General features: G+C 53.2%; 3 protein-coding genes across 6 annotated transcripts; 2 read left to right on the top strand and 1 right to left on the bottom strand.

Moving 5' to 3' along the window:
* Nucleotides 1-1,151: 1,151 nt before the first annotated feature.
* On the top strand, nucleotides 1,152-4,852 carry BLOC1S1 (biogenesis of lysosomal organelles complex 1 subunit 1). Its single transcript, XM_044227447.1, has 4 exons — nucleotides 1,152-1,320; nucleotides 2,106-2,178; nucleotides 4,241-4,373; nucleotides 4,654-4,852. Exons 1-4 carry the CDS (start codon nucleotides 1,260-1,262, stop codon nucleotides 4,762-4,764), a joined length of 378 nt encoding a protein of 125 aa, XP_044083382.1. The 5' UTR covers nucleotides 1,152-1,259; the 3' UTR covers nucleotides 4,765-4,852.
* Nucleotides 4,853-4,929: 77 nt separating this feature from the next.
* Nucleotides 4,930-9,836, top strand: RDH5 (retinol dehydrogenase 5). 4 transcript variants are annotated; one of them, XM_044227444.1, is made up of 5 exons: nucleotides 4,930-5,640; nucleotides 6,217-6,544; nucleotides 6,695-6,953; nucleotides 9,068-9,231; nucleotides 9,503-9,836. In XM_044227444.1, the coding sequence occupies exons 2-5, from the start codon at nucleotides 6,235-6,237 to the stop codon at nucleotides 9,724-9,726; spliced, it is 957 nt and encodes a 318-aa protein (XP_044083379.1). In that variant the 5' UTR covers nucleotides 4,930-5,640; nucleotides 6,217-6,234; the 3' UTR covers nucleotides 9,727-9,836. The 4 variants fall into 4 exon arrangements, with proteins under 4 accessions (XP_044083379.1, XP_044083378.1, XP_044083381.1 ...); XM_044227443.1 differs by having other exon boundaries at nucleotides 6,198-6,544; XM_044227446.1 differs by having other exon boundaries at nucleotides 4,930-5,686.
* Nucleotides 9,837-11,237: 1,401 nt separating this feature from the next.
* CD63 (CD63 molecule) lies at nucleotides 11,238-14,386 on the bottom strand. The gene is made up of 8 exons (XM_044228068.1): nucleotides 14,307-14,386; nucleotides 13,661-13,737; nucleotides 12,586-12,774; nucleotides 12,352-12,426; nucleotides 12,154-12,249; nucleotides 11,900-12,040; nucleotides 11,580-11,663; nucleotides 11,238-11,401 (listed from the first exon to the last, which is right to left on the bottom strand). Exons 2-8 carry the CDS (start codon nucleotides 13,724-13,726, stop codon nucleotides 11,336-11,338), a joined length of 717 nt encoding a protein of 238 aa, XP_044084003.1. The 5' UTR covers nucleotides 13,727-13,737; nucleotides 14,307-14,386; the 3' UTR covers nucleotides 11,238-11,335.
* Nucleotides 14,387-26,329: the final 11,943 nt, after the last annotated feature.

Below are 26,329 nucleotides of genomic sequence, written 5' to 3'. Positions count from 1 at the left end.
AGAATCAGCTGAACAACTTCTTAAAGTTTTTTAAGATTTTTATTTATTTATTTGACAGAGATCACAAGAAGGCAGAGAGGCAGGTGGGGGGGGGTGAGCAGGCTCCCTCCTGAGCAGAGAGCCCGATGTGGGGCTCAATTCCAGGACCCTAGGATCATGATCTGAGCCGTAGGCAGAGGCTTAACTCACTGAGCCACCCAGCGCCCTTGAACTTTTTTAAAAAATACTTGCCTGGGCTCCACTCCTTAGAGATCCTGTTACTCAATCTAGGGCCAGGGCATTTTTTAAAACTTCCCCAGGTGGTTCTAATGTTTAGCTGAGGGAGGAGAACTACTGATTTAATCCAATCCCCTTATTTTTCTAGGGAGAAAACCAAATCCAGAGCATAAGCAAGTTGCCCAGAGACACTCAGACCGTTGGGGCGTGATGCACCAAGAGAGCTGGTGCACCAAGATAGCAAGAATAGGTTGATGATGTTTATAATTCTTTCCTGTTGGAGTTAATCCCGGAAGCATTTCTCTTTAGTTCAGAGAAGTGTTACATGATTTACCTTTTACTGAGACATTATTCTGGTAAGACTGAAAGGGTTCGCATTCCCTGACCACGTAAGGACAGAGATTATACATTCACCACACACAGCCAGCCAAATTAGCAAAGCTCCCGAAGAGGTCGCTTGAAATGCCGAAAATGCCTCTTCTCCACCGTGATCACCCAGAGCTGAGGGATCTTGGCAGGGTGGTGAGAAGCGAAGGGGCTGGGAAAAAGAGGAAAGCATTCCCTCCCAGGCGGTGGGTGCTGAGAATCAACGGAGAACCGACCAGAGCTGCCAGGAGGGAAGGGCGAGGAAAGGAAAAGAATTTCAATGAGCCCAGGGAGCCTCTGCTCCCCCCAAAACGGAACAATGATGCACAGTCCGGAAGTACCGACCCTCCCGGGAGCCCTGAGATCCAAAGGAGACGATCAAAACGGGCTCTGCAATACGGGTACTAAAGAAAACTTCTCCCAACACTCACAAAAAAGGGAGACCCCCCCCCCGCCCAGTAAAGCCCAGAATTCACTTGCCCCCAACCCTCTGCTAGTCCCTCTGTTCAAAGCCACGCTCTCCCACGCTCTCCACCCACCCGCCCGAAAAAGGGGCCGTCCTGGCTTCACGTGACATTGCAGTCACGTGACCCAGACCCCGCGGGAGCCGAGGTACGGGTTCCAGCTCCGGGAGTCGGAGGGGGCCGGGCGCGCCCAGCCCCCAGCCCGCCGCCACCATGCTGTCACGCCTGCTGAAAGAACACCAGGCCAAGCAGAACGAACGCAAGGAGCTGCAGGGTGAGCCGATCGTCCCCGTCCGCTGTTTTCTCTCCCGCCGCGGCCTAGCCTCAGCCCGGAGCCTGGAGCTCGAGTAAAGGCCCGGATCCTGGGAAGGACGCGGGCTGGTGGGCGCGGGAGTCGGAGAGGGGGTGGGGGCGCTTTTTTGGAAATGCCATTACCTTGCCAGCGGGCTCTAGCGCCTTTGACTACGTTGCGAGCCGTCCCTCCCCGCCCCCCCCCTTCCGGGTAACGCCCCCCACTCTCAGTCTCAGCTCATCCTCGTCTGGCCCCCGCGCGCGAAACAGTGCTGTTTGGCCCAGGGAGCCTCTGGTCCCAAAAGTGGGAAGGGACGCTCCTAGGGGAGGAGCGTGCTGGGGCCAGGCTGAGATGAGATTCTTGGAGGCCTGAAACCACGGAAATGGGGGTGGGGCCCTTCCAGGACCTGGCCTGGGAATCGGGGAGGTACTAATCCTCAAGCCAGGAGAGTGGAAAATAGTGCCGGGGGTCTGGAGTCCTGGGCGCCGCCACTGACTCGTTAGCGTCTCTGGGCGAGTCGCTTCCGTTCCCAGCGTACCAGTAAACTCACCTGTTCTAAGAAGAAAAGACTTAAGGAAAAAAAAAAACTTTTTTTAATAAAATGAAAAGGCTTGCTTTATGTTTTGCAAAGCCCTTTTCAGCCCCAGCACTGTAAGGTTTGTTGAGGTGTTCCTGCTACTAGTGGAATAGCAATGAGTGTCGGCCCTGTAGCACCATCCTTCAAAAAACCGATTCTCTACTCCAATCCCTTTTCCGCTCATCCCTAGAGAAGAGGAGGCGAGAGGCTATCACTGCAGCGACCTGCCTGACAGAAGCTTTGGTGGATCACCTCAATGTGGGGTATGAACTTCTTCCCATCAAAACCATTCCCTCCCCACCCCCGCAAGTTTAGGCATTGGCAAGGTCCAACCCTCAGACTGCTGTTGAGGGGGTGGGATGTTCCATCATTCCCTCCCCTCCCCCAGCTTAACTTTATGGGGAGAGGCTTGAGTCAGCTCTGACTTCTAACGTTGCACCAGGAGGAGCAGCTGCAGTGGTTGGAGAAGCAGCCAGATTCCCCTCTCCCCACAATAACCTCCCTGGTGCTCGCAGCTTGATGCCATCTGCCCACTTCCCTTCATCCCTCCAAGTCCAGCTGTCACTTTGGCGGGAGGGAGAGCACCCTCCTTCACCAGAACTTGCCACCCTCTCCTTCTCTACCTCCCACCCTCAGGCAGGCCTGGGGAGCAGCTGGCAGGAAAGAGATGGCACAGCTGGTGAGGTTGAGAGCAGAATCTATGCCAGGAGCTATAGCAGAGCCAAGCCTTCTTGTCCCTTCCTTCCCGGACTCCAGAGATCACCCCCCTGTGCCAATCCTATAGAAGAATGCCAGTAACAACCAAAGACTTGGGAAGGAGCAAAGAATATTCTCTTGACCCTGAGTAACCCAGCGGAGTGCTGAGATGATGACTGGAAGAAAAAGGGCAGTATGATGCCTTCCACCCCAGGACAAGTAAAATAACTGGTTGTGAATCCAGAGACTGAGTCACCCAAGTGAGCCATGCAGGGACTGTCATCTTAATTACTCATCTCTGGGGAAGATTAGGGGACAAGAAGCCTGTGGTTGAGGCCTCTGATCTCCCTCCCCTGCAGACCTTTCCCTTCACTCAGTGTGAATGTGGGAGGTCAACAGGAAAAACTAGGGTTTTAGGAACTCCCAGGGGAATGTCTTAAAGCATCGGGAGCCCTCTGCTATTGCTGTTTGAGCTCCTGCACCAGCCTATACTATGGCCAAGCTGTCTCCCAAAGAGAAAGGATGGGGTCTGCCCCCTTTCCTCCCTCCCACATTGGTGCCTCTTGGGCTCTGCTCTGAGATTGGCCCGGCTTCTCCCTCCGCTCCTCCTTTGCTAGGGGCCACCCCTCTTTCAGCTTAGAGGACAGCTAAGCCAAAGCCAGATTAGAAAGGGTTTTGTGTTGCTGCCCACGGGTCCTCTCATTCCCTGGAAAGGAAAACAAAGGCCCAATCTGTCTCAGCCCCTGTCAGGTGTCCTTCCCATTCTCTCCACCCACCCCAACCCCTTGCCCCCTCCAACCCCCGCAGATTCCAGTTGGGGGTGGCACCGGATGTGGAGTCTCCCAGATGACCTAGAGCTCTAGGATGGGGAGTCAAAGACTCTCCAGCCAATGAGAAAGAACAGTAGTTGTGGGATGGGGAGGTTGGGGGAAGAGGGGCAGGGTAGGGGATTGGGGGTAGCAACCTCAAGGCATTAACAATAACTGCAGCCAGGCTTGATTGAGGAAAAAAGAAAAACTGCCTAGAGCAGAAGGAAGAAAGGGTGAGAGAGAGAGACAGATTGTGTGTGTGTGTGTGTGTGTGTGTGTGTGTGTGTTCCTTCATCTGTGTGGGCGAAAGGAGAAGGGTTGGGAGAGAGACTGAGAGCCAAGAAGAAGCCCCTGAGATATCTTCTCTTGACCCTGAGTTCCTGGGGAGGGGGGCTGCTCTCCCATCCCACCCCAGATTCAGGGAGGGGCCCTATTTCCCTTCCCAACTTCTTGCACAGATCCCTGGGCTTCCAAGCATGGCCAGATTTCTCCCTGCTGCTGGATTTTCCCAGCTTCTTCCCCAGGGATATTCCCTCCAGGTTAATCCTCCCTTTAGGAATTCCTTTGGTGGGGTAGGAGATGGTAAGTTTTCAGTCTGCTCCCAGCTAGACTCTCCTGAGAATGCTGAGAGTGGGAGGAAGAAGCTGGTTCATTTGCATGAATGGTAGTCATTTGCATCACATCCAAGAATGGCCAAACTCACATGGTTTTCCCCAGTTTGACTGCTGGCTGCCCTCCCACCCTTGCAGTGGAATATTAGTCCGGGAGACCACTCCCCACCAGATGGGTGAGTTGATCTCATCCCTCTTCCGACCTCTAGTGTGGCCCAGGCCTACATGAACCAGAGAAAGCTGGACCATGAGGTGAAGACCCTGCAGGTCCAGGCTGCCCAGTTTGCCAAGCAAACAGGCCAGTGGATCGGGATGGTGGAGAACTTCAATCAGGCACTCAAGGTGGGCCACACTCCTACATCCATGGGACCCTATTAACTGCCTCAGGCAGGTCAGTTCAGGGCTCAGTTTAAAAAGGAAATGGGGATGCTCCCAGCAATGGTTGGTATTGTGTCAGAGTGTCAGAGAAGTGTCAGAGAAGCTAGAGAGATAAAAGTAATTGGTGGGTTCAAGCAGAGCCCTTTCAAGGGGATGGATGGAAAGTGCCCCTATCTGTCTCCTTAGAGCCACACTCTACCCTACACACTCTGACTCCCAGCCTCCCACCTCCTCCCCTTCCCAGGAAATCGGGGATGTGGAGAACTGGGCTCGGAGCATCGAGCTGGACATGCGCACCATTGCCACGGCACTGGAATATGTGTACAAAGGGCAGCTGCAGTCTGCCCCCTCCTAGCCTGTCCCCCCTTCCTAACCCCTCCCCCACCCCTCCTGCCTCCCCCGTGGGGGAAGCTGACAGGCCAAGAATAAAACACAAGCCTCCATTTCTGTGTGGTATGTTTCAAAGAGCTACTAGCCCAGCATGGGTGGATAGGAGTGGAAGATTCAAAGACTGTTTCCCTAAGTGACAGTTACCTTTTGGGTAAAGGGTGGAGCGAGCATCCTCTCACCGTCCCACCCCTCTTTCCCTCTTTGGGCCTGGTGCAGGTGCATGTTGCATGAGCCGAGGGCGGCAGTTTCCCACGCCCCCCCAGAGAAGGTTAGTGGGCTCTGCCCCAAGCTTCCTAATTCAGGTCTTCAGTTCCCTGCAGAGGAGAAATATGACAGGCAGCAGGCTTGGTCCCCACTCTGGCGCTCTGCCTCTCCTCGTGCTCGTGGCCTCTCCCAGCCTGGTGCTAAGCAGAGTCATGAGTCCGGACCAGGTTGGAGATTAATTCTTGGGAATGGGGGCACTTCAGGGCTGAGAAGGAGGAGGAGTGGCAGGTCCAAGGTCACCAACAGAGAGGGGCAGCTGCTGTCGTTGACATATCCCTCCTCCTGACAGAGGCAGTCAGGCACCCCCCCCTCCCGGCTGGGGGCCGCAGCAGGCCTGGCCTGTGCCAAGCATTGGCTTTGACTGCCAGGCTCCAGCTTCCCTGGCTCCTCCCAGCCTCTCCCCTAACACCCCCCCACACACACTTAATACCTCTGGGACCCAGGCCACCCGCTGTGGACTTTGGCATTAGCAGTAGCTAGTGCGGGGAGCCTTGAAAGACTGGGAGCAAAGTCTCTCAAACAGAGCAGGAGAAGGAACTTCGGGCACTGTACTGCCTGCTAGCTTTCCCCAGAGGAGGTAAGCAGGGTCCCGGGAGCTGGGTGCTCTGATATCGCACGTGTTGGTAAGTCAAAGCCAGAAGCTTTTCATGCGCTTCCTCACACTTGATCGCCCTTGACCCTCCACAGCTCCCAGCTGGGCCACGGCTGGTGTCAGCCCCGCTGGTAGAATAGAAAACAGGTTCAGAGATGCGGTTCAGCATCACACAGTAAGTTTGGGGCCAACAGGGCTAAAGTGCTTTGTGCCCTGTATGTGTTTCCAAAAATAAGGCCCAGTTTACATGGAGAGAATTCAGATGTCGCTGGCTGAGCAGGAGAGCTGAAAGCCAGCCAGATTCCTCTGCTCGCGTGTGTGCCAGAGTCTGCACCCTGTCCCCGGCCACTCAGGCTCTAGTTAAGGTAGCCCCTGATACAGGGTCTGCCTGGATCTTTGCTTGGCTTAAATGAGCCAGAATTTGCCAGTTCCCTGCCAAGCAGAGAACTTCTCAGTCAGCTCAGAGCAGACTACCAGCTAGGGAGGATAATAGGGGCAAGGGTTTCCAAGCCCGAGTAAACCAGACAAGTTCTCCCGCCCAGCCTCGGCTGCCACCTGCAGGTCGCTTGGGCTCTGGCCATGTGGCTGCCCCTGCTGCTGGGAGTCTTGCTCTGGGCAGCGCTGTGGTTGCTCAGGGACCGGCAGAGCCTGCCCGCCAGCGACGCCTTTGTCTTCATCACTGGCTGTGACTCAGGCTTCGGCCGGCTTCTGGCCCTGAGACTGGACCAGAGAGGCTTCCGAGTCCTGGCCAGCTGCCTGACCCCCTCAGGGGCAGAGGACCTACAGCGGGTGGCCTCCTCCCGCCTCCACACCACCCTGCTGGATGTCACGGATCCCCAGAGTGTCCAGCGGGCAGCCAAGTGGGTGGAAACACAGGTTGGAGAAGCAGGTGAGTAGCATGGGGCCTCCCGGACCGTGGGGCCACCGGGTGCTCACAGGGGCCTCAGGAAGCTGAAGGGACGGCGTGGGGAAGGAGAGTGATCTGGAGAGAGCGCATTGGAATGCCTTACCTACCCTGTGCTGTCTCCTCTCTCCTCAGGGCTTTTTGGTCTAGTGAATAACGCTGGTGTGGCCGGGATCATTGGGCCCACCCTGTGGCTCACGCAAAACGATTTCCATCGGGTGCTCAACGTGAATACACTGGGTCCCATCGGTGTCACCCTTGCCCTACTGCCTCTGCTGCAGCAGGCCCGGGGCCGGGTGGTCAACATCACCAGTGTTCTGGGTCGCCTGGCAGCCAATGGCGGGGGCTATTGTGTTTCCAAGTTTGGCCTGGAGGCCTTCTCTGACTCTCTCAGGTGAGGGTTGCAGAGCCCTGGATTGCCCTGCAGAGATGACTAAAACACAGCATAGTGGGATCCTGAAGAGGAGACATTAGGGCTCAACTTTGTGGGTTCAAACCCCAGTCTCCTCTCATGGGAGCTTCATGACCTTGAGAGGTTACCTCTCTTTACACCAGTTCATTCCTCATCTGTTAAATCAGACGAGATCGGGCGCGTTCAGGGTGGTATGGCCGTAGACTCATCTGTTAAATCAGGATGAGAGGATCTACCTCATGGGTGCTGGGAGTAAAATGAGGTACTTCTAAGGCCACCATAGAGCCTAAAGCATGTAGAAAATGCCCCAAGAAGTCTGCTATCATTATTAATGTTCTTTTTTTTTAATTGAAGATAGAGCATGTGCATGCGAGCACAAGCAGAGGAAGGGATGGAGGGAGAGGCAGAAGCAGACCGGCTGCTGAGCAGGGAGCCCGGCTGGGGCTCAATCCTAGGACCCTGAGATTGTGCCCTGAGCCAAAGGCAGATGCTCAACCACCTGAGCCACACAGGTGCCCCTAGTATTATTATTAGTAACTGTTACTTATGGTAAACTAGTACTTTTACAGAACATTCTGTCCTTTATTTCTCCCAGCAACCCTCTAAGGAATAGGCATTGATATCCATAGGGTAACATAACTTACTCCAGACCACACAACTAGTTAGTGGAAGCAGTGGGACTTACCCCAGATCTGCTTGTCCCTCATCTTTATGTTTTCCTGCCCTTCGTCTTTAAACAGTAATGTTCAGGGGCGCCTGGGTGGCTCAGTCGGTTAAGCAGCTGCTTTCAGCTCAGCTCATGATCCCAGGGTCCTGGGATCCCTACTCCATGGGCAGTCTGTTTCTCCCTCTCCCGCTGCCCCCAACTCCTGCTTGCTTTCTGTAGTGCACACTCTTTTTCTCCCTCTCAAATAAATAAAACCTTTTTTTAAAAAAAAAAAATTTTTTTAAAAATTAAATAATGTTCAAAGTCCCATGAGAACACAAAGGAGACTTGACAAGTACCACACGGGAGCAGGGCCTGCCCCCCAGCCAGCCCACCTTCTGTAGGAAGTCTGCCTTCTACACCGTCACTCAGCAAAGAATTTCATATACTTTTGTCCCTATCCCTTGGTTCTTTAATTTTCCAGTCAACATCATGGAACACATGCTTGATACTTGGATTTCTGCATCTGTGTCAAGGAGGTTATATGTGTCTCTGCAGTCTCCCCAGCAAATACCAGTCTACACCCTTCATGTCCAGCACCCAGGACTCAACCCTGTGCTCTAGGACCTAGGGAATGGGGTAGTTCCAGGTCAGGAATTGGCAAACTGGTTCTCAGGCAGAATCTGGCCAATTGCCTTGCAGCTAATAATGGTGTTTACATTTTATTATTTTTTAAAGGTTATTTATTTGAGAGAGAGAGCAGGTGCATGGGGGGAGGGGCAGAGGGAGGAGAGAGAATCTCAACCAGAGCCCCCAGCTGCCACAAGGCTTCGGTCCCATGACCCCGAGATCACCACCCAAGACAAAATCAAGAGTCAGATGCCCAACCAATTGAGCCGCCCAGGCACCACTGGTGTTTACAATTTTAAATGGTTACATTGTTAATGATTATGTAAGTACCTACCTGATATCAATAATATTTAGGCCTGTGTTGCCAAAAATATTTACTGTCTGGCCCTTTAAGAAGTTTACTGGGACGCCTGGGTGGCTCAGTGTTACTAAGCGTCTGTCTTTGGCTCAGGACATCCCAGGGTCCTGGGATTAAGCCCCCATTGAGCTGCTGTATGGGAAGCCTGCTTCTCCCTCTTCCACTCCCCCTGCTTGTGTTCCCTCTCTCTGCTGTCTCTCTCTGTCAAATAAATAAATACAATCTTTAAAAAAAAAAAATTTACTGACCCCTGTTCTAGATCTTAAGAGTACAAAGAGAAACAGACCTCAAAAATACATGGCCCATTTGCCTCCGTCCCAGAACAGCAGGGATCTTTTCCTTCAGGACCCTGATCCCCAGCTTGTGATAACTTTCCCATTTTAGCCCCTACAACCAAGTCCCCGAGGATCCCTTTCCTAATTAGGGGAAGAAGCCAGAAACCTCCCTCTAATCCCCATCCAGGCGGGATGTGGCTCATTTTGGGGTCCGAGTCTCCATCGTGGAGCCTGGCTTCTTCCGAACCCCTGTGACAAATCTCAAGAGTTTGGAGGATACGCTGCAGGAGTGCTGGGCACGGCTACCTTCTGCCACACAGGCCCGCTATGGGGAGGCCTTCCTCACCAAATGTGAGTATCTGGGCCCACACGGGCACATGAAGGGAAATGAGAGCACCAGAAAGGCCCGTCCTACACCAGCCTGCTGGGAGGAGGTGAGGGTGAATTGGGGTGCCAGAGAAGAACACCCAGGCCATTTGGAACCTGCCCACTTACCATACTGGGGAGCCACTAAGGAGCCCTCTGACCTCTGCTGGGGACCAGCTCCAGAACCCAGAATATAGGGCCTGAGATGGGCCACAGTGGGAGGGGACACTGATTACAACCATCTTCTGGAATGCAGACTTGGAAGTACAGCAGCGCATCATGAACCTGATCTGTGATCCAGACCTGACCAAGGTGAGCAGGTGCCTGGAGCATGCCCTCACTGCTCGTTATCCCAGAACCCGTTACAGCCCAGGCTGGGACGCCAAGCTGCTCTGGCTGCCAGCCTCCTACCTGCCAGCCAGCCTGGTGGATGCTGTGCTCACCTGGCTCCTTCCCAAGCCTGCCCAGGCAGTCTGCTGAATCCAGCCTGCCAGCCTTCTGTCCCCACCCAGGTACTGCCTAATGCCTGGCATAAAATATGCACTGAATAAATGTCTTACTTAAAAAACAAATAAACAAAAAACACTGTAGATGGGCAGAAATGAAGTTGTCCAGTGGGAGACTGACCACATTTAAGCCCTGCCCCCTAGGCTGACTTGATGCTGGGGTCTCTGGACTGTTTACTATCTGCAAAGCCACTAGCAACCACTGGGTTACACCCCCCACCCCCAGGCCCTCTGGCATCTGTATGGGTCCTTTGACGCTGCACCTGAAATGGCCACCAGAGGGCACTGTTGGACATCTATTTTCTAGGAGGAGTACCTATTTTTCTTAAGAGGGAGGGAAGGTAGTGAAGAGGGGTCCTGCCCAGGCTTGGGTGGTTTCCAAGGAGGGAAAAAGGCAACACCAACTTAAATTTTCCCCTCTCTTTTTTACTTTTTTTAAAGATTTTATTTATTTATTTGACAGAGAGAGATCCCAGGTAGGCAGAGAGGCAGGCAGATAGGGGGAAGCAGGCTTCTTGCTGAGCAGAGAGCCCGATGCGGGGCTCCATCCCAGGACCCTAGGATCATGACCTGACCTGAAGGCAGAGGCTTAACCCACTGAGCCACCCAGGCGCCCCTTTATTTATTTATTTATTTTTTCAGAGTTTCTTTGAGAGAGCGAGCAAGAGAGAGCATGAGTTGGGGGTGGGGGGAGAGGCAGAGGGTGAGGGAGCAGCAGGCTCCCCACTGAGCAGGGAGCCTGACACATGGCTCAATCCCAAGACCCTGGGATCATGATCTGAGCCAAAGGCAGGACATTTAACTCCTCCCTTTTTACATTTTTATTTGAGAGAGACCCTGCAAGTGAGGGAAGGGGGGCAGAGGGAGAGAATAGCTCCCTGCTGAGCTGGGAGCCAGACATAGAGCTTGATCTCATGACTCTGTGATCATGACCTGAGTCAAAGTCAAGAATTGGACACTCAAGTGACCAAGCCAACCAGGAACCCCTAAATTGTCGTCTTATCTAGTGATACAGGCCACAAAGGTGTGATAGCAATTTATCACTACCCTAAAAGGAGCCGGGTCCCCTTTGTTGGGAGGGAGTTGCTAGGCCTTCAGAGGTGGGCAGAACACCAGGGAGAAGATGTCCGTGGTAGATGTGGGCTGGCCTCTCCCAGGTAGGGCCATTGTGGGGAATCCCTCTGACTTTGGCAGGAAATAGCTTCATGAACATTACAGCCCCAAACTTGGCAGCACAGGACTAGGAGACAGGGAGGGCCATGGGGCCCAGCCCCCTCCAGATCCCCACTTCCACTGCCAACCCCACCAGTGTCTTAAGCAAAACCCGCCTTCCCCCAACAACCCCGCCTTCCCCCAACAACCCCACCACCACCACCACCATATGCCTTTCTTTACTGAGGTGCATAGAACAGGATCCCAGAGGACAGGAACACAGTGAGGAGAAGGAAAGGATAAAGTATTACACTTCAAGACAAACTGAGACCATTTTTTTTTTCAGTCTGAAAAAATAATCCGTTTAATTGAAAAACCTGGAGTGTACTACCCCACTCCCTTAGATGAGGAGACTGAAGAGACTAGACACCCTACATCACTTCATAGCCACTCCGGATACTCTTCACGAGGCAGCAGGCAAAAACAATTCCCAGTACCTAGAAGTAAAGAGAGAGGGGTGGAAAGGAGTCAGAAAGGCAAAGTATCCCGGGCCCACCCAGCAGACCCCAAACACCACGAGGGCCCCTGTCCCCAGGCCAGGACTTCCCCAGCACCCTCCTCCCACTGCCCCTAGTGCCCAGATCCCCCAGAATGAGTCCCAAAGGTGCCTCTCACCTCCACAAAGGCAATGCCCAGGGCTGCTGCAGCCACCACCAGCACATTGCTCCGTAGCCAGCCCCCAATCTTCTCCACACAGCCCTGAAAGGTAGTAGGCACACAAGGCAATCAGAAACTTCCCACCTACTTTCTCTGTTCCTTCTCTCTCCCCCGCTCTCTGTACCTTTCACCCTACCCCTAGCATTCCCAGACTTCCTCCCCATCCCAGGGGAGGGATCGAACCCTCTCCACCTCCATCCCTGGGCCCTATCTCTATCTCAACCCTTGAAATATTTCCCAGATCTCCCAAGTCCCCTCTATCTCAGTTTCTTCCTTACCTCAGAGTAGATGTTATTTATTTGTAAAGAAGCCCCACAGTCCTTTGTGACATTGATGCAGCAGGAGTCAGGGACTTGGCCCTTGGGCACAGTAGGGACACTCTCCCAGTCCGTGTAGTTAGCTGCCCCGCAGCATTTAAACTGAGAGAGAGAAGAAATACGGAGTAGAAGGTTAGTATGTGCACCTCCACCTACAATACAAAGATAAGACTCTTCTTCCCCCTCTACCCCTGCTCCCAGCAACCTTCACTCACATCTTCCTGCATCTTGTCCAGGGCCAAAGTTGTGCGATTGTCTCTCCGGTAATTCTGCATCTGCTGCCGGAAGTCCTTATTAAATTCTAACATCACCTGGGAATAAGAAGGGGCACTGTTGAGGTCAAACTCCAGGGCACACGCACCCGGAGCAGCGAGACCTCTGAGGCAGGGCCCTCCGCCCTTTCCCCTGCTTACCTTGTCTCTAAACACATAGCCAGCAATGGCTGCGGCCACCTCCACCAGCATGATAAGAGACAGGAAGATGGCAAACTGCAGGCACAGTGGACAAGGGTCAGGCTGGAGTCTTGGTGAGAGTGGCCTGCTGTGGCCCAGCCAGCCTCTAGTTCACTCATGAAGGTTTTCCGCCCCCTCCATAGGGTACCCTCCCCGCAGTCCCAGATACCCACCCTGGCCCCACACCCAGCTCACCGTGATCATAAGACAGTAGTTCTCCTTGCAGGCCCCACAGCAGCCCACAAAGGCCACCAGGAAGAGGAAGGCACCCACTGCGATGATGACCATGGGCAACAGGGAGCCAGGCGTGGCCCCCTGGATAATGGTCTGACTCAGGACCAGCTGGGCCCCTACACCCACAGCAATCAGTCCCACTGCACAGGCCTGTGAGGGCAGGTCAGAATTAGGCCAGACCCACAACCCATCAGCCCTCAGAGCACAGTGGGTACACCCAGGACACAGCCTTAGCCCCATCCCAGAGAGACGGATTCTCACACCTCTAGGAAACTTGACTGCAGGGGAAGAGGATGGCCTATATTTCCCCACAATTTGGCCAAATGCCAAAGGAGAAGTTCCCAGAAAGCCTTGACCCCAGGGCATGTATTTCTCACCTAGAGTGGTGCTTTCTATGGGCCTCTAGGGCTCCCAGAACTGCCCTCTATCTTCTAGTGCCCACTTCATCCTCATCAGCTGTTCTAGGGTTCCTCAGGCCCACTAGGCCAGGGAGAAGGGATCAGAAAAAGAGACCGGAGTGGGGTGCCCCTCCGTGGATAAAGAGCAGCCTCTGAAGCCAGGAGCCCAGGACAGGAACAGACTGTCGAGGGTAGACAGCCCTTCCCGACCCCCAAGCAGCTGAGAGGAGTGAAGAGGGATGAGGGAATAGAAAAGGAGGAGGAGTAAGGGAGAGAGTAGGGAAGGGTGGGGAGAAGAGGGAAGCCCCAAGGCGATAGCTATCAGGCCGGCCGTTGGCTGGTTGCCCCACTGCCCGGTATCACAAGTGGTTGGGTCACCAGACAGGAAAGGCCAGGAGGGGCGAGGGGGAGGGTGCTGTGCACCCACGCTGTCCATTCTTGGTCCAAACAAGCCTTAGAGGACCCGGAAAGCTGGAGGGGGTGGGGTGGCCATGCTGTCTTCGGCCTGTTCCCCCGGCTCTCCTTCCACATCTGGTCTCCAGCTGCCTTCGTTCTCAGCCCCTAAGCCCTCACCACTCCGGATCCAGGTCTCTCCGCACCCTGCCAGCGCGCCCCCCACCGTCCCCCTTCCCACTCACGCAGAAGGCCAGCAGAAGAACGTAGAGCAAGAACTTGACACATTTCATTCCTCCTTCCACCGCCATGGCTGCCGGGCCTGGGGTAGAGGGGAGCGCAGGGGGATGAGAACCGGGCGAAGGGGTACCTCGGTTTCCGTGCTCCCTGCCGGCCCTCGAGGCCTTCCCTGCGCGGCCCCCATTCCCGGCCCCTCCCACCCGGAAACCCGCGGTCAGATCCACGTCTCCCAGCCCCCTCTTCTCCCAGTCTGGAGAGGGGTGGGGGCGACCGCCGCGAAGCCCGGACCTGTCCCGCCGCCACCCCGGCCGGGGCCCGACGACCACCCTCGGCCCGCCAACACCCCGCGTTCCAACATCCCCTCCCCACCTAAGCAGCCCCTACAAACGGCCCTCGGCCCAAGCGCGACCCCCAGCCGTCTTCCCCTTCGCTCTAACCTCCCCCGAAACACAAGCGCAGCCCGTCCCCCCACCGAACCCTCCCGGGCCTCCGGAACTCCTCAAAGTTGCAAAGTTGCGAGGGCCTCGGGAGCGTCCGGGAGCGCGGCGGATCTTCGGGAATCCGAGGCGAGCCGCAGCGGAGAGAGCTACCCGCTCCCCAAGAGCTACCCCCACCCAAGGCAGAGGCCGGCCGTGGACCCCGCGGGCTCACCTGGGCTCCCCAAGGCTGTGCGCTCTTCTCCGGCCGCGGCTCAGGGGCTCTCTAGCGGCGCCCCCCGGCTGCGGCCCCGCCCGCCGCGCGGCCCCGCCCCGGCCTCCAGCCACGGCCCCCTCCCCCGCCGCCTCCTCCGCCCAGTGGCCGCCCTCCTCCCTCATGTGACGCGGGAACAGATGCGGCCTGAGTCACCCGGCCCATGAGGGGGAGGGCCGAGCCCCCAGCCCGGCCGGGGCCACGTGGCCCGTAGCCGGAAAGCAGCGCCCACCTCCGCGGAGGGAAAGTGGCGAGGGCAGGATCTCAGGGTGCCAGGGCACCCCTTCTGGTGCCCTGGTCCCCGCGCCACCTCGGGCTGGGAGGGCGGGACCCAGCGTCGCCTAGTTCTGCCCGGTTCGGGCAATCGGAGGAAGCGTGTGCGAGCCAAAGGGGGGATAGCGGCCCGGAGCTACACTCTTAGGGCCCGCGCCGGGAGACTGGGCCGTGAAGGTGACGAGGTGGTCTTCAAGAGGCCGCCTCGTCTTCCACCTGAAGTCCACTTCTTTCCTCTGGTTCCCGTCTCTGTTGAAGCCCCCCACCCCCATCCCCGAGTCGGCAGAGGGCGCTGTTAGCTCCCTGGGATGGCGTGGGTTCAGAACACTTCCAGAAAGTCCCTGGCCTCACATTCTGGGAGTCCCCCAACATTCTGGAGTGGGTGTTCCTGTCCCCCCTCTGTTAGTCCCTTCTCCATTTTCTGGGGCTCCGGAGTAGTGGGCTGAGAACAGGAAGAAGCAGTCACAGTCCAGTCCCTCCCTCCGGGGGAGGGTGGACAAGGTCTATGCTCCCACCACTCCTGGATCAGCCTCTTATCAGATGGAGGCCTGGGGAAGGACACTGAAGCAGGCACGGATAGATCTTCTGGATTTTCCCATCCCAGCCTAACAGGCAGCACTTCACATCCCAGGGGATAAAGCAAGGTGAAGGCTGGAAAGGGAGGTGGCGGCCTCAGGTTGCTTCCCTCCGATGTGTGCCCTGGTGGTTCCCAGAAGTTGTGTGAACAGGCCAAGGACAGAACCAGCCACTATTCCTGGCTACCCAGCCCGGCCCCCACCCCTCAGGTTCTTCTAGTCCTGACTTAAGAACCACTTTCTGAGTCTTTGTATATGTACACAAAGAAGGAAAGAAACTGTAAAAGCAAAAGGAAAGAGATCTGGACTGGGCTAAGAACCAGTTTCCAGGATCACAACCTTCCAGCAAGGGACACCAAGCCCATTCTGGACTTTGCTCCCCAGTTATCACCTAGGCAAGCCGTGGGAAGAAGAGCGAAGATGCTAAAAGGAGTATTCATCAATTTTTTTATTGTGCTGCCGCTAGAGGCCAGGCACGTGCCACCCACAGGAGATTGGGGGAGGGGGGCAGGCAAGGGAGACAGTGGCCCTGCCCTCTGCCCACACACAGAGCCAAACCCACACTGTGAACAGACACACAGTCCTCTGGTGGAGGGTAGACACTCTCAGAGGGAGGGACAGATGCTGCTTCTGCCCCAGAGGAAAAAGAACAGATTTGGTATCACAAAGATGGGTGATACTTTTGGAGGAGACTTTATAGAATAAAGAAACAAGCTCTCAATTCCAGAGACAAGGAAACACCCAAGTATAAAAAAGTATTAAAAAAGTAGTTTTCAAGGTTGATGACAGGCTGGGATTGGCTAGCTCAAAGGGTTCAGGAAGGATGGGGTGAAAAATGGACGGGAAAGTGTTCTGAAGTCAAGATTGAGAAACTTTAGGGGCGCCTGGGTGGCTCAGTGGGTTAAAGCCTCTGCCTTCGGCTCAGGTCATGATCCCAGGGTCCTGGGATTGAGCCCCGCATTGGGCTCTGCTCAGTGGGGAGCCTGCTTCCTCCTCTCTCTCTGCCTGCCTCTCTGCCTACTTGTGATCTCTCTGTCAAGTAAAATCTTTACAAAAAAAAAAAAAATTGAGAAACTTTAGATACCTCATAACTGAGTGTAATGATTACATCTTTGTCTGAACAAACGAACTGGAAAGACATTTTGGGAACAACCGGGGAAATTTGAATATGGACTGGGAATTAGACATGAGAAAATATAATTTTGTTAGCTATGATGATAGTATGATTATATAAGAAAATTATTTTTTAAATATGCATACAAAAAAAGATGCATACTGAAATATTTAAGAGGAAATGTCATATCTGTACTTGCTTTGGAATACTTCACAAAACGATGAAGCAAAAAGCAGAGAGTCTTGGGGCATCTGGGTGGCTCAGTCGGTTAAGCACCTCTTGATTTTGGCTCAGGTCATGATCTGAGTCGTTAGATTGAGCCTTGCATCTTGCATCAGTCTGCTGGAAGTGGGGCCTGCTTAAGATTCTCTCTCTCCCTCTCCTTTTGTCCCTTCCCTGCTGCTAGTGTGTGCATGAACTCTCTCTCTCTAAAAAAATAAAAATAATAAAAATTTAAAAGTGTCTTTAAAAAATAAAAAGCAAAGAGACCACGTAATAGGACTATTGAAGACCTAGAAGGTTATGTTGTATTTTGTTGTTGTTGTTGTTGTTGTTGTTGTTATTGTTTTCAAGCAAACTCTGTGCCCAATGTGCAGCTCAAACCCATGACCCCAAGTTCAAGAGTTCCCTGCTCTACTAACTGAGCCAGCCAGGTGCCCCAAGGTTGGGAATGTCCTAAAGGCGGTAGGGAGTGGTGGGGTGTTTTGGAAAGGGTGAAGGATCTTGGGGTTTGACCTACATTGAAATAAGGGGGTGGTGCCTGGCTGGCTCAATCAGAAGAACACGGGACTTTTTTTTTTTTCTTGAAGATTTATTTATTTTAGAGAAAGAGAGAAACCATGAGTGGGAGGGGCAGAGGAAGAGAGAGAAAGAATCTCAAGCAGACTCCACACTGAACATGGAGCCCAGTGCAGGGCTCAATGTCAAGACCCTGAGATCATGACCTGAGCTGAAATGGAGTCAGATGCTTACATGACTGAGCGACCCAGGCGCCCAGACCATGTGACTCTTGATCTTGGGGTCATGAGTTCAACCCCTACACTGGGTGTGGGGATTATTTAAAAAAAAAAAAACATGAGGGGCAGCTGGGTGGCTCAGTCATTAAGCATCTGCCTTCAGCTCAGGTCATGATCTCAGGGTCCTTGCTCAGCAGGAAGCATGCTTCTCCCTCTCCCACTTCCCCAGCTTGTGTTCCCTCTCTCACTGTCTCTCCCTCTCCGTCAAATTTAAAAAAAAAAAAAAAAAAAAACTGGAAGGAAGGGAAGGCAGAGAGGGGGGAAGAAAAAAAAGAAGGGGGAATGAGGGGTGCCTGGGTGGCTCAGTTGGTTAAATATCTGCTTTTGGCTCAGGTCATGATCCCAGGGTCCTGGGATCAAGTTCCTCACTGGGCCCCTTGCTCAGCGAGGGAGCCTGTTTCTCCCTCTGCCTACGACTCCCCCTGCTTCTGCACTCTCTCTCTCTCTGACAAATAAATAAATAAATATCTTTAAAAAAAAAAAAAAAAAAAAGGAAAGAAAGGGAAGTGAAAAGCAGGTGGCCCAGAAGATAGTTGAGACATTACAGCTGCCATCCAAGGGAGAGGTAATGAAGGCTGGAACCATGTGGAACCATGGAAGAGAGAAGTCTGAGTGGTAGTTCAGAGAGAAAATAAAGGACAAGATGACTGCTTACCTGTGGAGGGGAGAGGAAGTAAGAAAGCCCAAGATGACTCAGAGCTTCTGAACCTGGATGCCCAGAGGAGTAGGTGGCGGTCGCCCAAGGCAGGAGGCCTGCAAGGAGCATCCACGTGGAGACGTCCACCAGGAACTGCGGATGTGAAAGGCAGGCGAGAAGTAGTCAGACTAGAAAGAAAAAGTGCTATCTAAATTCTTAGATAATTCTTAGATGGGTGAGGGCCAGAGCAAGAGAAGGAAACCAAGAGCTGCAGAGAACACTTACATCTCAGCAACAGGCCGGAGGGGTCAGTAGCCTGCAAAGGAGCGGAAGAGAAAGGAAGGTGTGGAGCTGGCCCCCACACGCTGCTGGGCTGGGACCGGCATTATACCCATTAGCTCACTTAACCCTTAGGACAATCCTTCAAGATCTGTATGACATGTCCTGTTTTAGAGACAAGGAAACTGAGACTCTGTGACAGGGACTGACAGGCCCAGAGGCCAAGCCAGTAAAGGGCAGTGTTAGAATTGGAACCCAGGTCTCTGAGGGTTCCAAAGCCTGGATTCTTCCACTCTCTCCTGGGGGCCAAGGGAAAAGAGAACATCACGACAGGAGGACGGGACAGTGGCCAGGAGCATCGAAGAGTATAGAAAGGTCAACTTGAGTGAGAAACAAGAGAAGTTCATCAGATGGTGTGGCCTTCTCCAGAGCGGTGTCAGGGCAGGTCCAGACCCCCTGCTAGGTCCAGGAAGGAAGGAGAGGAAGGTGGAGACATCCAGGTGGGCAAGGGCAGAACTGAGGCAAATATCAGGAAAATGGGGGCCTGGGAGAGGAGCACCAGGGAAAGAAGCTCGGAGCAAACGGCGGCGAGCACAGAGTGGCAGCAGCAGCTCCATCAAGGAAGGGGAAGAAGGAATGGTGCAGGGAAGATGGGAAAGGGTAGGGCCAGGGAGACCCCTGGAGAACAGCCAGCGTGGAGCCAGAAGGGGGAAAAGCCCATGCCTAGTCAAATTCATAGAGACAGAAACTAGGAAGGTGGTTGCCAGGGGCTGGGTGGATTAGTGATCAATGGGGTTCAGTTTGGGAAGATGAGAAAGTTCTGGAGATGGATGGCAGCGATAGTTGCCCACCACTGCAATGTACTCTTGAAAATGGTTCCATTGATAGATTTTATGTCAAATGTATTTTCACACAAACACACACACACATGGCTCACTTCCCTAGTCTGGAAAATCAGCATAGAGCCCTGTGTCCCTCTGAGCAGGGAAGCAGCTGGCTGGGACCCAGCCCCTCACACCATGTCCTTCAGAGCCTCCAGCGCCTGCTCCAAGTGCTTGGCATCCAGATATGCAATCCAGCTGGGCACCTGCCCTGATTAGCTCCTGCCCCTGTCCCTTGGGAGCCAGACACTGCCTGGTAGTTAGTGAGCTGGGGTGAGAACCCTTGCCCCTCCCCAGCACCCAAGACCTTCTGAAGCCCACATCCACACAGGGAGCCCAGCACCTGCTGCATGCATACCTTCTCCCCTCCACCCAGTAGGCCCCTTGCGCCTGCCTCCACCCCACTAGAGGGGGCCACCTCAAGGATAAGCCAAGGGCACCCTGGTAGGCTGGTAGGAGAGGGTCCATGACCTAGGAGCTGCCACCTGCAGAGGTTGGGTGGGGGTGGGGTTCAGGAGGAGAGAGAAGGGAAGGGAAGAGCTGAGGACAGCTGGAAGATGCAGGGGAGAATAGGGGAAGGCACAGAAGGGATAGAGAAGGGAAAACAGATGCCTGGGAAAAGGTGGGGAAGAGGAAGAGGGAGGGAGGGGCGGGAGATAGAAAAACCAAAGGGTGCCTTAGCACCAAGGCCATCTCTTCACTAGGGAGGGTAGGAAGGGTAATGGCTGGAACTGAAGGTCAGAAGATTGGGTCTGAATCAGGGAACTGAGATTTTGGGGCACCTGGCTGGCTCAGTCGGTAGAGCAAGTGACTCTTTTTTTTTGTTTTGTTTTGTTTTTTTAGATTTTATTTATTTATTTATTTGAGAGAGAGAGACAGTGAGAGACAGAATGAGCGAGGAGAAGGTCAGAGAGCGAAGCAGACTCCCCATGGAGCTGGGAGCCTGATGTGGGACTCGATCCCGGGACTCCAGGATCACGCCCTGAGCCGGAGGCAGTCGTCCAACCAACTGAGCCACCCAGGCGTCCCAGCAAGTGACTCTTGACCTCGGGTTTGTAAGTCTGAGCCCCATGTTGGGTGTAGAGATTACTTAAATATAAGAAAAATCTTGGGGCGCCTCATTTGGGCCCCCAAATGGGGGCTCAGTCGGTTAAGCATCTGCCTTGGGCTCAGGCCCTGATCTCAGGGTCCTGGGATCAAGTCCCCGCTTTGGCTTCAGTGGTGGGCTCTCTGCTCAGCGGGGAGTCTGCTTCTCCAGTTCCCCCTGCTTGTTCTCTCTTTCTTTCTCTGTCAAATAAATAAAATCTTTAAAACTAAAATAAAAAATGAAATAAATAAATAGATAAATAAATGAATAAATATCTGGACTCTGCCTCAGTTGACAAGATGAGCCAAGAGACAGGTTAGGAGGAAGAGCAGTCCTTCCCACCTTGGCCTTGGCCCAGGGTCCCATTTCAAGCCTTAGGGCTCAACTCTGTTTCCAACCCCACCCCACCCTACCCACCACTGCTCAGGTTCCCTCCTCAGCACTCTGCCTCTGTCCTTGCCTATTCCTTTCCCTGCTCCTTGAGCCCCAGTCCCTGACTCCTGGCTCCTCATTCTCACCAACTTTGTCTGGCTCCTGCCCCAGCCTCCTCACTATTGCCTGTGGGGTCACTCCAGGTGCGCAGCTGATGAGTGAGCAGGACAGCAGCCCCATCCCATGGTGTCTTCAAGCACAGCCTTGCCCAGGAGGTCAGCTGCTGTGTGGTTCTGATCCAAGCCAGCTGAGGTGGCAGTGGTCTCCTCCTGAGAATCGCAGACCCGCACAACAAAGTTTTCCCCTGGGATGGAGCAGATAGGATCATGGCAGTGATGAGAAGAGGCAATATTGGGATGTGGTGGTTACCTCCAGCTCCTGCTCCTGGGGGCATCCATCCATCCATCCACCCATGCTCCACTGAAAGCCCTAAACATGCTAGGCACTGGGACTCTATGGAGATGAGTGAGACAGGGTTCAGCCTTCGAGGTGATTACAACCTTTGGGCACATACAAAAGTACAATGTGGGGAAGGCTGTGCCAAAGAGCAGTCCTGGATGCCAGGGGCCACCTGACATAGCTGTGGGGATGCAGCAAAGCACAGGAGGCCTTGGGGAGCACTCACTCAAGCTATGCACACCATAGACTCCTCCCTCTGCAAATCGCCTTGCAGTTCAGGGAACTAAAAGTGAGGAGACATGCAGGATCTGAGTGGCCGGGGAGGAGGCGGGGGTGAGGTCCTTAGCACCGCCAGGCAGAATCCAGAGAAGTCTTTTCTGCTCTTACATTACTAATTTCTGGTTCCCATTCCCAGACCTCAGCCAAATCTTCTGGCCACCCACACACCCTCACCACTGCTATACACACACACACACACACACATCTCACTTGGCAACAACCTTGATTTTCACTGCCCTGCATTCTCTCCTGGACATTAGCTTCCCTCTGGGCATTCCTGACTCCCGCTCCCCTCCCCTGGTAGCCCACATCAGACTTTGTCACCTCCCATGGTGGTAGAAGCCTCCCAGCGTTTTGAAGTCCCTGGAGAATGAGAAGCAAGCTTTGGGCTCAGACCTGTCCTTTCCCTTGACCAACAGGTGCCTCCTCCTGGCCAAACTGGGCATGGGGACAGCCTTGACCACCCACCCCCGACCCCGCCCCCCGTCCCCCACCCAGCAGGACTCCATGTTGGGCCTGGGCCTGGAGAGGGAGCAATTGGTAAGAAAGACAGAAAGAGGGGAGAGGCCTGGGGAGACTGAGTGAAGGTGGGAAACAAGGTACACCTGTGGAGTTGGAGGGCTGGGCCTGCCCTAAGAGGATAAGGGAAGCTGAGAGCGGCAGGGCAGAGCAGTCTTCTGGAAGGCCCAGGGCAAAGGAAGGTGTAACCCCAAATGATTCTGAGTTTCCCCAGTTGTACTCCACCTCCACCAGCTGCCCCCCAGATACAAGCTCCTTGGCGCCCTCTGTCTGGCCTGGGGGTTAAGGAGTTTACCAGGCTTGCTAGGAGATCCAGCAGGATAATTATAGGATTTCCAGCCTGGTGTGCAAGAGGACGGTAATTACACAGTGAGGTCCTTTCTGGGGGCTTCAGGCTTTGTGGGCAGAGACCTGGGAGGGGTCCATTCCACTAACATTCCAGCCGTAGCCCAGAATAGCCTCCCCATACCACATTCCCAAAGGCTCAGGCTGGGAGGGCAGAAGAAGGGTAAAGCAAGCCTGGTAGGGAAACCCCTCAGCAGCTTCTCAATGACCCCAGGCCCTCCCCTCCTTGGAAAGACATGTAGTGCCAGGGAATTAGCCACTGATCCTAGAAATAGGGACTTCAGGAGGGAAAAGTGAGAAAAGATGCCATTAGGGATCCCAAGTTGCAGCCCACTGGCCCAGTTCTGATGGACAGTGCTGTTTGGGTGTGCGGGGTGGTCTGCGGGGTGGGGATGCAGGGTAACAGGAGCCCCTCCTCCTTACAGAGATTCCCAGTTCTGGGGTCTGCTGCTCTGAGAGCAGCCCAGGTATCTCTGGCCTTGAACCCTGACGACCAGCTCCCAAGACCTATAGTTCCTCTGCCTGAGGATGGAAAGGACCCTCTACCCGAGGCTACACAAGCCTCTCTTCCTTCCAGGAGCTCCTGAAACCTCATTCCCTCTCCCTGGGACACCTCCTGCTTCTCTCCTGGCGACTCGAGGTCTTCCAACCCAAACACCTTCCCTTAGGCCCAGACCCACATTTGCTATGAACCAGTCAGGACCTTGAAGGAGGCGGGCCTTGAAGGTTGCCTGGGTAACGCCGGAGCGGGGGGGGGGGCACCCCCGGCGGAAGACAGTTGCCAGGGAGACCAGGACAGTGGGCGGAGCCCTAAACCCCAGTTAGCCTGTATTGGGATGAGAAAAGACCTAAAGGTCCAGATCTCTCCCATCTCCTTTCCATGATTCCTGCAGGTCACCTCCTTGGGAACTGGGTCTAGGGCAGCTGGAAGTCTGAAGCTCCCGAAAGAGACCTCCCAGGGATTAGTTCCCGCAACTCAGGGAAACCCAAAAGTAACCAAACCTGAGGGAACTAAGGAAAGAAGCAAGATGTAGGAGGGGATGGAGAGAGGAACAAGGCTTAGTGCATTTTGATATAGAACTTCTTGGAGTAGAAATCTAAAGAAGTATGCAAAACCAGTTTTAGTTCCACCTCCAAGAAGCTACAATTCCAGATTCTACCACCAGATGGCAGTCTTGCCCACTCAATGGATTAAGCCCAATCCTGGAACTAGTGGGGACGAAGCTGGGAGGTGGAAATCCTCTGTCTCACAAGTTGTTCCTGACTCTTGCTCTCCGGCATTTGGCAGACACCCATAACTCTTCATGACCATAAATACCCAGTTTTCTCTCCCCAACCCGGCTCTGACCAGATCCAGTTAACAGGATTCATTCATTCTTCATTCAAAGGAGATAAAGAACACTTTGGTGGGAAAATTTCCTGCTTTCTTGGGTCCCACTCACAGTGTAAGGGTGATAAGCTGGGATAATAGTAATGACTAATGCATTTAGGGTTGCTTGTCAGGAAAAAAAGGAATTGCATATTGGGCAGTTAATCCTCATAACCTTATGAAAAAGGTACTAGGTACTATATTGTTATCCCATTCAAGGCATACAGAGCCAAGTTCTCACTGCCAGAAATGTGGGAGGGCTGGACCTTGAACCCAGACAGCCTAGTTCTGGTCTGGAAGCTAGAGTAACTTCCATACCACACAGAATGGTGCAGATGTAGCTAGGAAGAAGATCTACTCTGGGCTTGGGAGTCAGCAACGGATTCCTGGAAGACACATGTCCAAAATCTCGTCTATACTGAGACCTGAAGAAAGAACAAATTTGGCCAAGATACTGGGGAATGGGGGCAATAGAGGTAGGAAGGGGTGTTGTTCTAGGAAGAGAAAACTTATGTGAAGATTCAGAGATGATCAAGAGAAAGAAGATCAAGTCTACCTCTAGGTTTCTGGTCTGGATGATTGTCATTCAGTAAAATGAAAATGTGCCTCAGCAAGATGGGGCACATTTTCGGGGGAGAGAAGGAGTTCTCTGATTATCATATTTAACCCATGATGTTTGAGGTGCCTTGGGACATCCAGATGGATATCAAAGAGGCATCTATCTGGCATGGAGTTTGTTGGCTTTGTTTGTTTGTTTTGTTTTGTTTTGTTTTTTAAGATTTTATTTATTTAGTTGACATAAGGAACATAAGCAGGAGTGGGAGAGGGAAAAGCAGGCTTCCTGCTTAGCAGAGAGCCCCATTCAGGGCTCAATCCCAGGACCCTAGGTTCATGACCAGAGCCTAAGGTGGACACTTAACAACCGAACCACCCAGGAGCCCCTGGCTTGGAGTTTTGGCTGGTACACTGTTTATCTAGTGTTCCATCCAGTCTAAATGTTTCCTGAGAAAATTTGTCTTTGTATCTATCATAGACCTACCATTAGACACACACTTGGTGAGAAAGTGAAGGCTGGGCCACTGACTCCGTGGAAGGAGAAGGTGACACCATCTCTGCTCTTAAGGAGTTTGCAGTTGTGCTGAGGAAATGACATCAGAGAAATGTTCTGGAGAACAGGCTATGCCAGAATATGTGGTAAAGGCAGTTGCTACTCTAAGAAATCAGAAAGGAAAGAAAAAAATCATAAGAAAGAGTCCATGGGGGCACCTGGGTGGCTCAGTGAGTTAAAGCCTCTGCCTTTGGCTCAGGTCAGGATCCTGGGGTTCTGGGATGGAGCCCCGCATCAGGCTCTCTGCTCAGCAGGGAGCCTGTCTCCCCCAGCACCCCCCCACCCCACCGTCTGCCTCTCTGCCTACTTGTGATCTCTGTCTGTCAAATAAATAAATAAAAATCTTAAAAAAAAAGAAAGAAAGAAAGAAAGAAAGAGCCCATGAAGGCCACTAGTAATTGATTATTATGTAATCCTCACAACTAGTTGAGGGGGACAATGTGATGCTCATTTTATAGACGAAGAAAGGTGATGAAATGTTGAAAGACCCATGTCTTGGTCCAAAGCAAGGGAGAGAACCTGCTGTCTAAATTTATTGCATTGTGCTGTGGTCTTAGTTCCTGTACTCCATGGAGATGTTCATCTCTTCAAAGCTCCCCAGCTTGGTCCTCCTGATCCCTATCCAACCTTCCTTCCTCACACCCGAACCTCCAGTTTCTTTCCTCATTTCACTCCAGCTCCCCAACCTAACCTTGTCTTTTTTTTTTCTTTTTAAGATTTTATTTATTTATTTGACAGAGAGAGAGAGATCACAAGTAGACAGAGAGGCAGGCAGAAACAGAGGGGGAAGCAGGCCCCCCGCTGAGCAGAGAGCCCAATGCGGAGCTAGATCCCAGGACCCTGAGACCATGACCTGAGCTGAAGGCAGAGGCTTAACCCACTGAGCCTCCCAGGCACCCCCCAACTTTGTCCTTATGCCTGGTGTTCCATCGATCCCGTTTTAAGACATTCTTTTGGGCTCTAATGGAGATGAAACTGGTGTCTCTTTATTTTGCCTGAGAAGCCCAATAACATTCATCTCTTTACTCAATAAACGTTGTGTATACCAGGAAACAAGCAAGACCTAATCCCCTCAAATATTCTTTCTTCCGTCTTTCTGTCTTTCTTTCCTTCCTACATTCCTTCCTTCTTTTAAGATTATTTATTTATTTGACAGAAAGAGAGAGAAGGAGCATAAGCAGGGGGAGCAGCCAGCAGACTGAGAAGCAGGCTCCCTGCTGAGCAGAGAACCATGCCCTCCCCCCAATCCCAGGGTCCAAAGGCAGACACCCAATCGACTGAGCCACCCAGGCACACACCCCCAAACATGTTTAATCTATTGGTTGTCTATTGATCTCCAGGGCTTTGGACTCAAGAAATCAGCCTAGAGAAACTGAGGACTGGGAAGAGGACTCCAGAACCAGAAGTCAAGTACCTCGGGAGCATTTTAACACTCTTCCACTCTGCCCTCTGGCTGTACCCAAGGTCACACCTGGAAACTAGGGCTGGTCCCACAACTAGGTTTCCTCCTTTGTAACTTGCTGTCTGCATCTCAGTCATCTGAGGGCAGACCTCTCTCTCATTTTCACCCCTGCAATTACAAGAGCCTTCTCAGACTTCTAAGACCCTGCAGATGCAAAAGTATAACTAGGAATTCAGAGGTCCGCAAGCATAGTGGTCTCCAGCCTGCTT

The sequence above is a fragment of the Neovison vison genome, chromosome 12, assembly GCF_020171115.1.
Source record: "Neovison vison isolate M4711 chromosome 12, ASM_NN_V1, whole genome shotgun sequence".
NCBI classification, from domain to species: domain Eukaryota; kingdom Metazoa; phylum Chordata; class Mammalia; order Carnivora; family Mustelidae; genus Neogale; species Neogale vison.
Note: the sequence above shows the minus strand (reverse complement) of the source record. Positions and strands in the feature narration are given on the sequence as shown.

Coding starts and splice junctions, on each gene's coding strand:
- RDH5 (XM_044227444.1), top strand. CDS start 6,235: ATGTGGCTGCCCCTGCTGCTGGGAGTCTTGCTCTGGGCAGCGCTGTGG. Junction 6,545..6,694: donor AACACAGGTTGGAGAAGCAG/GTGAGTAGCATG, acceptor CTCTCTCCTCAG/GGCTTTTTGGTCTAGTGAAT. Junction 6,954..9,067: donor GCCTTCTCTGACTCTCTCAG/GTGAGGGTTGCA, acceptor ATCCCCATCCAG/GCGGGATGTGGCTCATTTTG.
- BLOC1S1 (XM_044227447.1), top strand. CDS start 1,260: ATGCTGTCACGCCTGCTGAAAGAACACCAGGCCAAGCAGAACGAACGC. Junction 2,179..4,240: donor GTGGATCACCTCAATGTGGG/GTATGAACTTCT, acceptor TCCGACCTCTAG/TGTGGCCCAGGCCTACATGA. Junction 4,374..4,653: donor ACTTCAATCAGGCACTCAAG/GTGGGCCACACT, acceptor TCCCCTTCCCAG/GAAATCGGGGATGTGGAGAA.
- CD63 (XM_044228068.1), bottom strand. CDS start 13,726: ATGGCGGTGGAAGGAGGAATGAAATGTGTCAAGTTCTTGCTCTACGTT. Junction 12,775..13,660: donor TTCTTCTGCTGGCCTTCTGC/GTGAGTGGGAAG, acceptor CTGCCCTCACAG/GCCTGTGCAGTGGGACTGAT. Junction 11,664..11,899: donor TAAATAACATCTACTCTGAG/GTAAGGAAGAAA, acceptor ACTACCTTTCAG/GGCTGTGTGGAGAAGATTGG.